Source organism: Chelonoidis abingdonii, chromosome 6, assembly GCF_003597395.2.
Source record: "Chelonoidis abingdonii isolate Lonesome George chromosome 6, CheloAbing_2.0, whole genome shotgun sequence".
Classification (NCBI taxonomy): Eukaryota; Metazoa; Chordata; order Testudines; family Testudinidae; genus Chelonoidis; species Chelonoidis abingdonii.
In genome coordinates, this window is record NC_133774.1 from 30,117,736 (window position 1) to 30,133,712 (window position 15,977).

At 41.0% G+C, this 15,977-nt stretch overlaps 1 protein-coding gene across 1 annotated transcript in view; it reads right to left on the bottom strand.

The window, feature by feature from the left end:
• Nucleotides 1–289: 289 nt before the first annotated feature.
• Nucleotides 290–15,977, bottom strand: part of C6 (complement C6) — a 40,032-nt gene continuing 24,344 nt past the window's right edge. The window contains exons 11-17 of the mRNA XM_032802647.2: nt 14,898–15,069; nt 13,074–13,185; nt 11,739–11,871; nt 10,430–10,621; nt 6,640–6,730; nt 4,620–4,861; nt 290–1,200 (exon numbers count right to left, since the gene is read on the bottom strand). Coding sequence (XP_032658538.1) covers nt 1,019–1,200; nt 4,620–4,861; nt 6,640–6,730; nt 10,430–10,621; nt 11,739–11,871; nt 13,074–13,185; nt 14,898–15,069 — 1,124 coding nt within the window. The 3' untranslated portion in view covers nt 290–1,018. The remainder of the gene's footprint in view (nt 1,201–4,619; nt 4,862–6,639; nt 6,731–10,429; nt 10,622–11,738; nt 11,872–13,073; nt 13,186–14,897; nt 15,070–15,977) is intronic.

Genomic DNA, 15,977 nt, shown 5'->3' on the forward strand with positions numbered 1-15,977 from the left:
TATAGGAGCCATATCGCATGATGCATCAGAGTTGCAATAAAATGGTGAGAACTGGCAAGTCTCATGAAGTTAGTTGGTTTTCTCAAAGCTTCAGCTCACGGAGTCAAGTGATTATGTTAGAAACTCAGCTCTTTCTGTTTGGAAAGTAAGTTTCTAGCTCTCTTGGGTGAAAAGAAAAGCTTGAGGCTCTGAATCTTAGAGGCTAAACATAAAAAACAAACAAACAAAAACCCCAGAAGGCAAATAAAGAGAACTGCACATTTATTTAAAAAAATACCTGACTGTCTCATGATTTGGGGAGGCCTGATTCAGGATTTTGGGATGACTGCAGCTGGAAGTGCTGTATACTGCTCATTTCATTGTTTAAGGTCTTCAGCACTGGCGGCAGTGTCTCTCTGTTTGACTGACCATCATTAAAGGAAAAGTAAAGGTGCTGGGCCGCCCAGAATCCCCTTCCTGTCTGAGAACTCCAGTATGGAGCTCAGCCAGTGAGAAGACAGGGGCACTGGGCGGGCAGGGACAGAGGAGACGGCCCTCTGTCATCAACAAATCCCCTCAGGATTGGGGAGGGGAAAGTCCCAAAAACTAGGGCCAAGGACACAAACAGCATCACAGCTGATAGTAAGAAAGATCCTCAGTCCCAAAGCGCAAGGTAATTTTGAACAGATAATACGACAATTGCCATCCCTCTTTCCAGGAGCCACACAAGAATCTTACTGCAGCCCATGAGAATAATTCTTGCAGCCCAACGGGGGTGTATGCATCGCCTGCAAGGTGGAGAGAGAGACAACGGTAAAATTGAGCGTAATAGGGTGTAGGAGGTAGAGTGCTCATTTGCATGAGATCCTCACCAACCTATGAGCAAGTCTGTAAATCCCAGCCACAGAGTTCTGGGGCTTTTTGCTGTTTTGATTTATTTGGGTAGTCAGCCAATCTTTCCTCAGGAGAGGCTGTCCTATGTTGCAAGGCCTGAAGCATAAGGCCAAGTATATTTTTGGATGAATATGGCTCAAATACGTTAATTCAAACAGTTCCCCTGATGCAGTACTTCTATTTTCATGCCGGCACATTTCATTGCTCCCAGAGCACAGAGACTGGCTGTTCTTTTTCTATTTGTAGATTCCATTTGGATGCAATAAAGCTGGCTCTCAACCTTTGGACATTGGTAGGGTATCAGGCAGAAGCACTGTGACTGCGAATCTGTGAACAGACAAAGTTTCAGTTTTAGCTGCAAACACAGCAGGTGTGTGTGTGTGTGCACGTGTATTTTACAGTCTGGCAACATTTAAAAGAACTAAAAAGAGATAATGAAATTGCAGATTGACAGTATGACAATTCCAGACAGCCTTGGATATTAGTGCAGTGAGAATAGACACAACAGAAGTTTCTAGAATGTATTTTCAAAACATTGGTCTATTCAAGAGCAAGTAAAATGTCAACCTTGCTGATCCATTTGTTTGTCTGGCCAGTTTTTATCAGCCCATGAATGTTTTGAACAAAGACATTACGTTGACTGTATGCTTCCAATTACTTTCAAATGCAGCAATGCTGTGAAATGGATGCTTAAAACTTCTGTTGTGTCTGCTTATTTTTCATTAAACCTCCTTTTATGTATCCTAGGCTCTCTACTACTGGCATACAGGTGACTGTGATTTCATTACTCATTTTTAACAGGAACATCTTCTAATTTCTGACATTCTACCCCAGAAATTTTCCATCTAAGAAAATAGTTCTCCCTTTCCTCACTTACAAATGTAAATATTTCATTTATTCCCATTTTATTTGTTTCTATATATTATTTACATATCTTCTGTCTCTGTAGTGATTCCCAATGCTCACCCTCAAGAATATCAAAGCTGGCCTCCATCCTACGTCTATTTTATGCTCATTGGAACATATGTGGGTAACACTCGCCGTCATGTGTTAGGGTATATCTACTTTGTAGTCGGAGATATGAGTACAACTCGAGTAACATACTTTAATCTAGCTAGTGTCTCTAAAAATAGTTGTGAGGACACAGCATCATGAGCTGTACAAGCCTGCCCAGAATCCTTACCCCTCTACGTGCATTCCTAGCCCACACCACGCTCTATGCCACCACATCCTCCCTGCTGCTTCTAGCCACGCTAGCTAGATCAAAGCTTGGATATCCCTACACAAGCTGCAATCACACCTCCGATTGCAGTGTAGATGTACCCATAGAGAAGCTGAACCTTAGAAATGCAGGGCCAGCCAAGAAGTGATTTATATAGGAAGATCGCCAAGCAAGGTTGAGGGTACTGGGATATGAGGGAAGGGGAAGTGATCAGAGGGGAAGGGGGGCAGAGAGAAGGAAGAAATATGAAGAAGATGGAGTAAAGAAAAAACCTCACATTCTGGATAGCATAAAGAGCAGAGGGGGCAGCTTTTTTAATCCAATTAAGCATTGCCTTGGATTTATTGAGCCCTTACACTGGAAACAAACACTTTTTGATTAAATTTGTCTCTCTTCCAATCTTTTCCTCCTTCTTCGCTCTCTATGCTGGGCCTCTAAGAGGTGCAGCACACAGTTTATAGGCCAGGGTTTAAGGGGTACTATGGGGACTTTAAGACACCTGTGTGCCCTTCTGTCCTTGGGCTACTCTGCGTGGAGAGGAGGAGTGGAGAGGTGCCTTTAGTAACTTATACAGTCACGGGGGCCTGTCTAAATTATAGAAGACTCTCTGGGGCTGCCCTATGGGCTGCAATGATGCCTAGAACCCCTGCAGAGCTGCGTGCTACAGCCTTACCCCTGACACACACAACATGGCCTATAGGACTTCCCCTTGGTGGGAGTTTGCAAAAGGATCCTCAGGAGGCAGCCTCCCAGGTGTTCTTCCGCTCCTCTAGCCAGATATGGGGCTTTGGAGTCTCTTATTTATGCCACTCCAGCTCTTTGACCCTGCATAAAGGAGCTGGAGCACCCAGTCTCTGAAAGCGAGTGGAGGAATGAATGTGGCTGCCACCCATCCCTTTTCTGGCAAGGCTGCTCTGCATGCTGTGTCAGCCAGCAAACATTTCACAAATTTACTGGAAAATCACTGCTGCTATCGCCCTGTTACTCAGTAAAGAGCAGAATTGTGCAATAATGTTTGTACACCAATCCTCAGAGGGATTTCACAACGAACTCTGACTCTGTTAGTTAAAGCTCTTAATAAATGCGGATTTCATGTATATTATTTTAAAATTATACCATTAAGAAGCCATTATGTAAAACAACAATACAGTCTTGACCAAGAGATACATTGCTGCCTAAACCAAAGCTACTCAGTAGTACAGTGATCTAATGTAGCTATTCCGAAAGATTATATAATATTGCTTATATGGCATGAAACAACACTAGAGGCTATGTTATCATAAGAACAAACAGAGGATCGTATTGGTGGCTTAATTTCTATTATTAATGCTACAGGTATGAATTGCCTTAAAAGGTCAAGTTCCTGTAGGTCATCTTGTCCCCGTTTGGTGACCAATGGGAAATGAACTTGGTGATCTCAGTTTGAGGTGCCACACGCCGTCCCCCAAATCAGCATAAATTACACTGAGACAGATTCTGATCTTAGTTCCACATAAGTGAATCTAGAGTAACTCTATTGATTACCAAACCTCAAAATTATGGAATAAGGCAAGTGAAGCCAAGATAGTTACTCTGGATTACACCGGGACAACAGAATGGGGCCCACTGTGTTCATGATGTACTGAAGTATATCCATCAACATTACTTTTAATCACTATTTTTAAATGCAAATACACAGTAGTTAAAAATGTTTTCATTGACAAGAACCAGGGGCAGGATTCTCTTTGCCCAGCAACTTGAGTAGCCATTCACAACAATGCAGAATGAGTGTAAAATAATCAGCATGGTAATGTTTTACTCCCACTTTGCACTGGCTTAAATGACCACACAAGTTGCAGTGAACAGAGAATTAAGTCCTAAATGTCTAGGTTATATGGCACCCTTCACTGGTGTACCTGGCCACCACTGGAAAGGATTTAATTTGCTAACCTTTTATTGTTGGAGACATGGGCTCAGACCTAGTTTAGGGATGCAGGAAAATAAATGTGGCCAAATTTAGCTTTGGAGTAAGCCACTGGATCTCCTGTTGGTGTTATGGGACTTGCCTCAGTGACCCCTCATGATGCTTGGATACAAGGTACTGTGTAAATAATAAATACTTACAGTTTCCAAATCATTTGACCCATCTGTATGCAATATTCAGAGCCTTGTAGTCTTTAATCACACAGGAACAGACCCTGTTACTCTATCTGTTTCCTTTGTTGGGGCAGCACAAAGTGGATAGAAAACTGACTCAGCTTGGCAGTCCCTTTGCATGGTGGGTTCCCCAAATGGCATACAGTTGGTGTGGTCAGCTCTACACTCCCTTGAAGTGCAAGAAGTGCTGAGGAATAGACCTGCGGCTGCTCTAATTCATGCCAGGGACAGAAAGCTACCTGTGCCTCCCTGCTCTTCTCAACTAGGAGTAGCTCAGATACACCTCAGAATGTGGACCAGAATGACTGTGAATCTCACTCATAGAGCAGTGGTGTGGATGTCAAATGTTCTATTCTGAGTTTAAGATCTCAATAAAGCACAGTCATACCGGAACACGTTTCCCAGTCGTAGCATGTGTCATATCCACAGAGCTCTTTCTTTGAGCTTTTTGTCGAAAGCTTTGCCCTTTCAATGGCCCAGCTCAGGTTGGTATCACCATGACAGGGGCCAGAATGCAAGAAATGGAGTGGCTGCTCGTTAAGGCATTTTTCAGCTAGATACTGACAGCTGGACTTTGTAGAGGGACTTTCAGAAACTGCATTTAGTACGCAGACATCTTCAGAGTAGTGGCTGCCAAGAGACATAAACAAAAATGTTACAGGAGGCTGGAGAAAATGAAGGAGGCATATGTCAAACCCTTGAAATTCCAGCAGCATAGAATACACTGACATTGCCACTGTGTGGTTAAGTCAGGGCCATCATTAGAACAAAAAGCTTCATGTCTATCTTAAATACTTATACAGCCCCCTATGCCACAGTATCTGAGCACATCCCAGTCTTTGATGTAGTTACTCCCACAATGCTCCTGTGAGGTAGGGAAGTGCTAGTCTCCCCATTTTACAGATGGGAAACTGAGGCACAGAGAGACTTGTCCCAAGATCAGACAAGACATCTATTTCAAAGCAGGAATTGAACCCATGGTCTTCCATGGTCCTACCTAGTGTTCTAACACAGATCAATCCTTCCTCTCATAAGTGTCTCCATGCCAGTCCACCACACAGACATCCTTAGTCTAGCTTGCAAATAATTAGATGCTAAAAATTCTCCAAGACAACAATTTGTTCCCTTGGTGCCTCAGGGGCCTGAGCAGCTGATGTTGTGTAAACAGACAACATTTCTTGCTAAAACTAAACTAGCAATGTTCTTGGCTTACTTTAAGCCCGGCGCTTTTCTATGCTTTTTGTGTTATGGTGATGTTCCAAAAATTAAAGCTTAGGTCTAGAGTTTAGGGGAATCCATTTTTCCTCATTTCTTTTCTAAAGTGACTTGGTCTCCACACCATCATTCCCTGATTTGTGATTCCTCTTTGGAGCTGGTAGAGGCTCCCTGTCCCCTTTTGTCCTCTCTTGCCACAGATGGCTTAACAAGCCCACAATTATTTATATCTGGGATGGCAGCACAAGTGATTTCCTCCAAATGCAAACAAATGCAGCATCAGAGTAGGTTATAAAAGGGCCAGTAAGTAAAAAAAAACTCCTGTGACCAAACACATTTGTCTAACAAAGTTTGAGATTGTTGTTGTTGTTTTTTAGCCAGTTAGAATAAGCCAAACTGGATAATTAGTTACACTCAAATTAATCAGTCTGGCAGAAGTGAACCATCATCACCGGGCCAATTTCTCAGCTGCTGCAAATCAGGGGCTTCAGGGGAGCCAGGTCAATTCACACCAAATGTGTCTGGGAAAATCCAGAAGGAATACAGGTGTTGTATTCATATAATTGGCCCTAGGAAGATGAGGCAAACCGGTTTGGGGGGAAAAAAAAAAAATCAATCACCAGAAGACCCTTCACTTATCCCTGCAAAAATTCACAGGACTTCAGCAAGTCTGGCTGCTGACTTCAAACGTGGCACAACCCAGGGCTTCCCTGGAGTCTGAGGCCTTCAGTATATTCTGCCCCACACCCACCTGATGGAAGTCCCAAACACAAGAGGCATAAAACCAAAGATCTGACCCAATGGTAACTATCAAAACCAGACCTAGCGAGACTCCACATGGGTAACACAGGCTGATAGGAAAGCTAGGTGGCTGACCTCTTAGAAGTCAGTGGCTGGAAAGAAGTTAGGTGAGGGGGAGAGAAGAATGGGAGCTTGCAGGTCCAGATGGTGGGAGATGGCATTGTGGCATCTTGATCACTGGATGCCATTGTTGATCTGCAGAAAAACAGCTGCTAGCTATAAAAATGGCTGTATTTTGGACACCATCTTGTGGCTGTTTTGCTAATGTCTGGAACAGGCTGCTAGAATGCCATGGCTAGTCTCATTTTTAACTTTCCCTGTTGTTTCATGTTCACAATGAATCATTCATAGTGCGACTGTGGCTTTATATCCAAATACACTATATACCTTACCCACAATCCTGAGCTGGAGACATGCAAACACATTGAGATCCAACCTGTTTTTGTCCTGGGCTGCAGTTACCTCTAGCTTTAGTTTGCTCATCTGAAAAAGAAAGATGATATTGTCAGAGCTACTCCCTGAAATAACTGATAAAAAGAGGAACAGAAACTAGAAATGTGCTGTCAAAGCTAGAGTGGGTTTATTTTAATTTAGCCTGACCTCGCATAACAAGAGGTGATATGCATTGTTCTTCAGTTAGCAGGGACACCCAGGTCTAATTCCAACATTTAAAAACAATCTTAAAAACAATGCAAGTATGAATAGAAATCACACCACACAAAGGACAGAACTGCAAAAAGTTCAGAACATCCAGGTGAAGGGGATAGGGAGGGGGGGCTCTGTAGTCAGCACATACACAGAAAACATAAAAGAGCTTTTCCACACCTAGTTGTAAAGCACAAAGTCAGTTCAGCCAAAAGAGTCTTCCCCTGAGCTGAAATAGTACCCAAATTGTGGTGCCATTTTCCCTTGCTGTTATTATCTATTGGCTTATTTTACAAGACTTATGGTTATTTTTGAATATATTTATTTACATTGTTCTCATCACTTTGGTATTTTTGGAGAATTACAGAAATTAACATGCACGACTGTTGCCAACAACTGACACAAACCAAACTGTCTCTACCACTCTAACCCCTGAACAGTTAAAGAAAGCAGAAGTTGGAGTGAACAAGTATATCTCACAAAAATCCTCAGACTCAGACTCTGATGGATTGTAGGATACAGCAAATTCTGAAATGAAAGGCTATCCACTGAAAACATCCTGCTGCCCATGTGCTGGACTTCCCCTCTGGAGAGGCACAGGAAAGGGCATTCCAGTGGAACTCAGCTGGCATAAAAAGATATAGGCAGTCCCCAAGATGGCCATACCTTCAGGTCTTTATAGTAGATAATATCTTTAAGCTGTATCTAGAAGTTGTCTGGGAACAATTTCAATTAAAAGAATGCAGGTGTCATGCATCTACTCTAGTCTGCACTTCTGAAGAGGTAGGTAGGTAGATTTCTGCTGAGTTCAAGAAGCTTCCAAGTGGGTTCTTAAGTAGATTCCAATGTAAAGAGCACATTACAAAGGTCTGGCTTGGTGGTGCTGTGAGCTCGATGGATGGAAGTTGGTTAACCTTGAGGAAGATCTTGAAATCTTGTTTCATGGTATTTCCTCAAAATGTTCAGGCCATGTCTTGACAAAGGGATAGTTAACCATAGTGAAGCTCGCAGACAACCGGAAAGGTTGAAATTTGGGGGCCAGCTCTGCTGTCTGAGAACTACATCTAGGTATGTGCAATAGTCCTCTCCTGTTTTTCTGAACACTGTAAAGCAAGAAATGCGAGAAAGAAGCATGAACTGAGAAGTAAAGGGAAAGATCCAGTTAATTTAACCACTTACTTTCAGACCTTTGCTACAGCTTCTTTGAAGCCACAGGCAACAGCAACAGTAAGTGCAGATGTTCCTTTGGAAGGGAAAGAAACCATTATTCATGGCAGACTTCCAGTTAACCATGTAACTTGCCATGTGACATCTTCCATAATTGCCATTTGGGATGGCTCACTCTTAGACCATTTTGCAAGAACAGGATGTGGCCAGGGCTCGGCTTAACTTTCAAGGCTTTAACTTGATTGGAAACAAGTTTGAAAAAACAAATGCACAACTACAAAATGTAGAATAAGTAGGTAGGTGTAGTATTAGTGAAAAAGGATATTGGATTTATAGTGGATCACACAGTGAATATGAGCCAACAAGGAAATTCAGTTATTAAAAAGGTTAATATTATTCTGGGGTGCATTAATAGGAGCTTCATATGTACGATATGGAAGGTAATTGTCCCACTCTACTTGGTGCTGGTGAGGCCTTAGGTGGAGTTCTATGTCCAATTTTGGGTGTCACGCTTCAGGAAAAGTGTGAACAAACTGGAAAGAGTCCGTAGCGGTACAACAGAAATAATACAAAGTTTAGAAAACCTGATCTATGAGGAAAGGTTAACGAACTGGGCATGTTTAGTCTTGAGAAAAGAAGACTGAGGGGGGACATAATAACAGTTATCAAATATGTTAACGACTGTTATAAAGAGGACTGTGATCAATTGCTCTCCATGTCCTCTTGAGGTAGGACAAGTAGTAATGGGCTAATCTGCAGCAAGGGAGATATAGATATAGATTAGATATTAAGAAAAAAACTTTCTAACTATATGGGTAGTTAAATTCTGGAATTGGCTTCCAAGGAGATTGTGGAATTGCCGTCAGTGGGGGTTTTTCAGAATAGGTTAGACAAATATCTGTCAGGGATGGCGTAGGTTTACTTGAGCCTGCCTCAGAGCAAGGGGGTGGATTTGATGACTTCTCGAGGTCCCTTCCAGCCCTACATTTCTATGTTTATATAATTACAGGCCTTATTTTTTCTCCTTTAAAAAATGCACTTTTAAATATTAGATGTCACATGAAATACCGCCCATGTTAAGTATTAAGAAGTTCAAGGCTCCTCAGCCTGCAAGGATCTGGGTTAGATGTAAAAGAACATATCGTTACAACAGGGTCAGTGGTGATGACATTCCCTGTTTAAGAAAATAGACGAGTGCCCTTGAAGAGATGGGAGGAGCAAAATGGCATGAAATAAAATTCAGTAACACAACCCTGTTGGAGAGCGCTAAGCACCTGGCAAAGGAATTTGTCTGGCTGAGAAGGAAAGTTGCTGAGCGTATAAAGAAAACGATGAGCAGTCTAGTGTAGACAGAGAGACAAAACATAATGTGCAGCAGAGAATGGTGAACAAGACAGTAAGCAATCACCTTCATTGCACATTTGCTTTCCAGACTAGGCAAGCTCCATAAGAACACTTCTGTGGATGGGTGAGGATTAGGAGAGGACCACACATGATAATAGATGAAATAGGTCAGACAATACTAACGAAACTATTGCATAATAACGGAGACCTTGTAAGCTACAGCCCAGTCTCTAATCTCCCTTTATGAGCAAGCTAATGGAAAAGGTAGCCAAAACAGTGTCAGGTGCCAGTAACCTGTACTCATCTCAGTCAGGCTTCAGGGCAAGGCATGGTATTTAGAGAATACATTGCTGTGGTGGATGATCTCCTCTTGTCCACAGAAGCAGTGGAAGCATGTCTTTGTGGCGTTTGATATGGGCAATTGCCACATATGCCTGTACTTTCTCCAAAAAGCTGCAAGGGTGAACCCAAAAACAGCTCAGGTGCTTCCTCTCATCAAAAGCAGAGGGCCATTATGAACAACTGTTCCTTCGCCTCCAAAGCCTGCATGTGCACAGTCTCACAAGGGCTGATCTATATTGATCTATATGAAGCTCCAGGGAGATCTGGTAAGATAACACAAGCTGAGGTTTCAGCACCATGCAGGTGACATCCAGTTCTACGTTTCCTTTGCATCAAACATAAATACCACCATCTCCTAGCTTTCACAATGCCTAGTAAGTACAGTTGAAGAAAAAAGTCCATCTGCAGCCTAACAACTTCACTGCTAATAAGTGATAGGTTATAACTCAGTCATAAGTATGAACTGTAGGAATAACTGTATGTAATTCTATGGCCTGTTTTATGCAGGAGGTTAGACTGGATGATTATAATGATCCTTTCTGGCTTTAAAATTTGCCACACATCATGTAATGCTCCACAGTTAGTTAAATCTAATTTGAGTTACACTGTTAAAACAAAAAAAAAGATTGATCCCACCCTGTTATCTGAAAAGATGCTAGTCAGAGGCAGACCAGGGTTACTAACCTTTTTCACACGTAAGTGATCTCAGTATAGGCGGCGTCCATGATACCTCTTTCCTACAAATGTACTGCTTTCCACCAGTGACAATGAAGCCAGCTGGGCAGCGTAGCTGGATGGTTTCCCCGACTTTGTATTCATTTTTTAATGGGGAGATTGTGACGCCCTCAGATACTGATGGTTTAGGGCACATTGATACTGTAGTAAAGACACAATTCAAATAAGTATATCATTTTGTGGTGATAAACACGATAATTAAAGTGGGTAAGATATATCCATTTAAAAAATGTTGTGACCATTTTCACAAACACGCTGACCTCTTTCATTTGATATTCTAAAATTTGGCTTTTTTTTTTTTTTTTTTTTTTAAAAAAAGCCCACAATTTTGAGTTTTGAAAAATTTTGACCTGCTCTCATGGTAACATTCCATCTATTACATTTGTCTATCAGTTACTAAAAAGGAATACGAAAAAGTGTTTATAAAGTATGTATAATAGTTTAATAAAACTTGTAGGATGCTGGTACAGCGTGCTACAAATATTAAAAACAGGCAATTAGAGAATCTTATCAAACTATTTACAATATGTAATTATTAATAAAGTGAATGGTGGTAGAAAGGTTGTAAATATATTAAATAAGAAATTCATGCTGAAATATACAACCTGAAGATTCAAATCAATGCAAATGCATTGGGTTCTTGCCAACTCTTTGAATCTCTCTCACTGATAGATTCAGAATAAGTTTTAGCTTTACTTGTTGATTACACCGTAAGCACATCAGGATATGGGTTTTATGGCTGAGATTTCCAAAACAGTCTAGGGGTTTAGACACACATCCTCCATAGAAATTAATGGAAACGGAATATGTAAGTCCCCTAGAGACTGCTTTGGAAATCTTATCCTATGTAACTTGTGTGTCTGTCCAATCCTGAGAATGCTAGTTTGTTCAATCTGGTTGTCACAAAATTTACAGCTCACTTGGATAGGTCTGGAAGTGAAATGCAAGTACTGCTACTGAAGACATTTAAACTCAGACTAGAAAAGGAACTAGAAAGTATCTGTCTTCAGGTTTTCTATAGCACCCAGCAGGATAGTATCTTATTGTTTATAGAATATGCTATAGGAACAAGCCTGCATTGGAAAGGGAACAAATACGGTGACCCAGGAGGTCTCTGCGACCTCTGACTTCTATCAATCATTAATTTCTTCTTAAGACACAATTACAGATGAGTCTATTAAAAATGGAATCCTTCTATTGCTTATTATATATCCTTGTTCTGAGTTTTGTTGAGCCTAACTGTTCTCCTCTTTCTTACATTGGCAGTCAACAGGCTGCTGTGCCCAGGTATGATCTGGTAGACACCTGAGGAACGGATAGCCAATGAGATCATATCCAGTCATGCAGGCGATTTCAGCTTCTTCCCCAAATGCATAATCATTCTTTTCATTCTACAATTAAATCAAATCCTTTGTAAGTGGAACACTCGCTGACATAAGAAACAAATTCTCAGGACCATAGTATGCAATTGTCATAATTTTTTTCCCTTTTTCTGATGCAAAAGCTGTGCATCCCATCTGTCTGTCCATCCAGGCGCTAATATCATCATGCATTCATCCCATTAGTATCGGCACACTGGTTACAACATTAGGGTTCACAAAGAATGCTGTGTGAATTGGGTCCTATATCCTTCACCCATCCTTTGTTTTAGTCGTTGCTGAGCTCTTTTACAGATCTGTGATTGGGAGAAAGCGCCCACAGAAAGGAAGCCTTGTAGCTTGCCCTCTGTTCAGCAGTATGATTGCTAACACAGCAGGAATGCAAGATATAGTAGATCTCACTCTATGTTTATGTGCTAGTAAAAGGTCTACTGAAGAAACTGTCAGTCAACATAAAAATATTGATCCCAGAAATGTAAAAAAAAATGTTTAGTGCTGCACATTGATGATTGTCTACTACCCATTTGTGGCACATACACGGACATGCATCAGTATCTCAGCAATAGTGCTTCCCTCGCCTTTTAAATCTCTCTCAATTTTTCACTTTGCAGTAGATTTGTATATTCAATCTCTTCTGTTAAGCTCTTACTGGAGGAAGCAGTAAGTTCTCATTAATCACTTGAACACCTAGCTGATTGTATGCTGCTCCTTGTCCTATCGCTTCCATGTAGCCAAAACCCAAAAAGTCCAAAGTGAAGATGAAATATGAATTTAGTGATTGAGAGACAGAAGGAGGGATTTTAAGGAGCAGAAAGAAAACAGTCAGTCAATGGAAAATAAAATCAGTAGGAAAAAAGCATCCAAATATAGAAGACTTTGGTGAAAAAAGGAGTAAAGTTGGTAAGAAAGAAAATTAAAATTAAAATTTTCTGTTTAAAAATGCACCCACTAATGCCGGCCTAGATTTTGTGACATTTTATATCCCAAACAGTGGTACATAATATCAGCTTCTAGTCAGTTAGAAAAATATATTTATTAAATAAAGTGGAATCATGTTGTTCAAGCTGGTGTCATGTACTAATATTTGGATACAATTAGAGGAAACAGTTTTGTGAACCCAACAAGGAGTTTGTGAGGCTTGTCAAACCTGGAGTTTCTTGAAGCTCTCCATCCCTGCACATCACCCCTTATCCCGGGCGTTACAACCTTCTCACCCTGAGAAATCCATTTTCTGGTGGGGATGGCTTAAGACATCCAGACTCTGGTTCACCAATGAAAACGTCCACTTCCTTTCTTGCTTCATTGTCATTTACACAGGGAGCCCCTCTGAAAAATAAGAGTTTGTAGTTAAGGATGCAAACTAAGGAGTGATTAAAGTAGGTTGAAACAGGAGGGAGAGTTCTCACAACATAAGCCGAAGGGGAGGAGAAGGTGGCAGGGAATACTGCTCCTGCAAACCAGAGAAAGCAAGGGGAAGCTGGGCTTTCTTTCCTCCTCCATTCCCCTACTATAACCCATTGAAACTAAGGGAAAGAGTACCGTGTGCTGACAAGGGCCAGATTAGCCGAAAGCAGCCCAGGGAACAGAGAAGCAGATATTGGGCCAAATTCTCTGCTGACACGATCACTTCCTGGACTAGCAGAGAATTTTACCTATTTAATTTTCTTGAATTAGGAGAAACAGGGCAAGGAGGACAAAAGATGGTGCTGAACCTCTAGGAAGTGACTGTGAGCTCAAGTGGTTTGGTTAGTGTTGGGGTTTATCATCCGTCGGTTGGGTCATACCGAAGGTAGTCAAAAGTCTATTCCCTGACTACCTAGTTCAGGCAAGGACTAAGGAGACCCCTAGTGCATGGATATGAGTAGGCTTGGCAGAACTAGATTTTAAATATTTTTTACAGTTTGGTGAATATCATGTTTATTTTAAGCACTTTTTAATTTTTATTGACTAAATTTTCATAGTTGTGGAAAACTATCGGGGGGGGGGGTGTCACCTGATGACTATTTAATGGCAGCCATTGAGATTTAAAATTTAAAGCTTTATAACTGTTAAAACACAAACTGTCAGCAGCACATTTCAAAATAAATTTCCTTAAATCAAACTCTAATAAGTTCTCACACAGAACTTTACTTTGCCTAAGTGTAAATTTTGATTATCACTGATGAGAATTTTTATGTCACTTTGGGTGTATACCGTGAAATTAACCTTTACTGACATTTACCAATACAAATCTAATCCCTCCAAACCTAGCTATGAAGAAGCACATGCTATGTTACCTTACTTAGTGATGGAGCTAGGTAGCCAAGGAGAACTAAAGGGTCTGTACGTGTCCAATAGCCTCAGTAAAGGAGCTCCTATATAGTCATTACAACAGAGACAGTACAACTCCCAGTCCCACCTCTGCAGCTTCCACTGATTGCTACCAGTGTTGTGACCACCAGAGAAGATGCACCAGTGGTGAACTATGGTTATGAAGTTTACTCTTCAACACTCAGCCTTTGAATGAGAAACTAAACCCATTGAAACCTTGCAAAATTCATGTTTTGCAGTTTCAAAGCAGAACCAGGTGGACCTCAGTAGTTTTGGTAACGTTTCTCTTTGAGATTTTGAATTCAAACCTAAAAACAAGTAAACAAACAAGGAAGCAAGCAAGTAAACAAAGCAAACAAACAAGTAAACAAAAGAGAAGCTTGTGGGAATAGGAGGCAACATCCAAATTCATGTAGCTCAGAAGACAGGAATGTGTTTGCATAAAGACCCATGAAAAGAAACTGCTGAGTTCTGTATGATTTCAGACAGAGTCATACAAAACATTTAAAAATAACATATTGGTAACGCTTTTGGAATTCTCTGGGAAGCAACAACAAAACCAAACCAAATTTGTATCAATTTTCAGACATTTTCCTCTAACAGACCCATCCACAGAAACACAGGCAGGAGATTCCTCTCCACTATTCCCTATCCTTACTAGTCACCAAACAGGCAACTTCAATCCCAACCCATCAGGAAGTGGAAATTCCAGTCTACCATCTTCTTACTTGTCCACAAACATTGAGATGTAACAGTCCTCCTCCTGCTCACGTTCACCCTGGCACGGCTTCCCTCCATTCAGCGGTGCCGGGTTATTACACTCACGGGTTCTTCTTCTCTTGAAAGCAGCATCGCAGGAGCTCCAGGCAGACCAGCAACTCCAGTAACCATCTACTGCAACTAGAACAGATGAAAGAAAACTCCAGTCGCTTGACAAATCCACTCTACCTGCATTATTTTCCTTACTCTGTATACAACAGGAAGTCTGGTTGATTAACAGTCACATTTTAAAACTATTTGCATTGTTTCCTAGCGGAGAAACATGTTATTTATGGGGTTACATTTTAAACAGAGATGGGCCAAACCCAAATTAGAACTTTGAATTTCAGGGGAGTCTAAATATTCCTTTCTTTACAGAGTTTTGGTCCCAGGTCATGTCCAAAACCAGATGATGCCTATTTTCTAGTTCCACCATATATGCAGCCATTTGGTGATTCCATGAGGCTAGAAATCTTTTCAGACAGCTCATGTCTTGAAATCCAACTCCTGACCTGAATTCCAGAGCCAAGATATCCCTAATCCCAAATTTACTCCAGATCCAAATCGGAATTAAATTGCCTTCACCTTCGCCCATCTTCTGTTTAATTCTTTTAGTTTGCTTTTCCTTGAAACATGTTTTATATGAATTACTGAACTACAGATATCTCCGTAGGCAGTACATGGGGTTAATGTTTTTTGGCTTCTGTATACCTAGCTTCTAATCCTCATGTGGTCAAGAATGAAAAATAAATACAGTAGTACCTTGCTAAACCCTTCTACGCATTTGTCCTTGTCACACACCCCAAACCCAATTTAGCCCTGCCCAAAAAGGCTGAGTATTGGAATAGCAGAGTTGCAATCAGCACTAAACTGAATTTGCAGGAGGGGTTCGTAAGCAGTAATTCTTGGATCTAGTCAGGGATCTTAAGTTTTCACTTGTACAAAGACCATATTTTAAAAATATTAGAAATACAGATTCATGTTGGACACCAGATTATTAGACACTATAATAAACAGGAGTTTGCACACATATGTACACATGTACATAT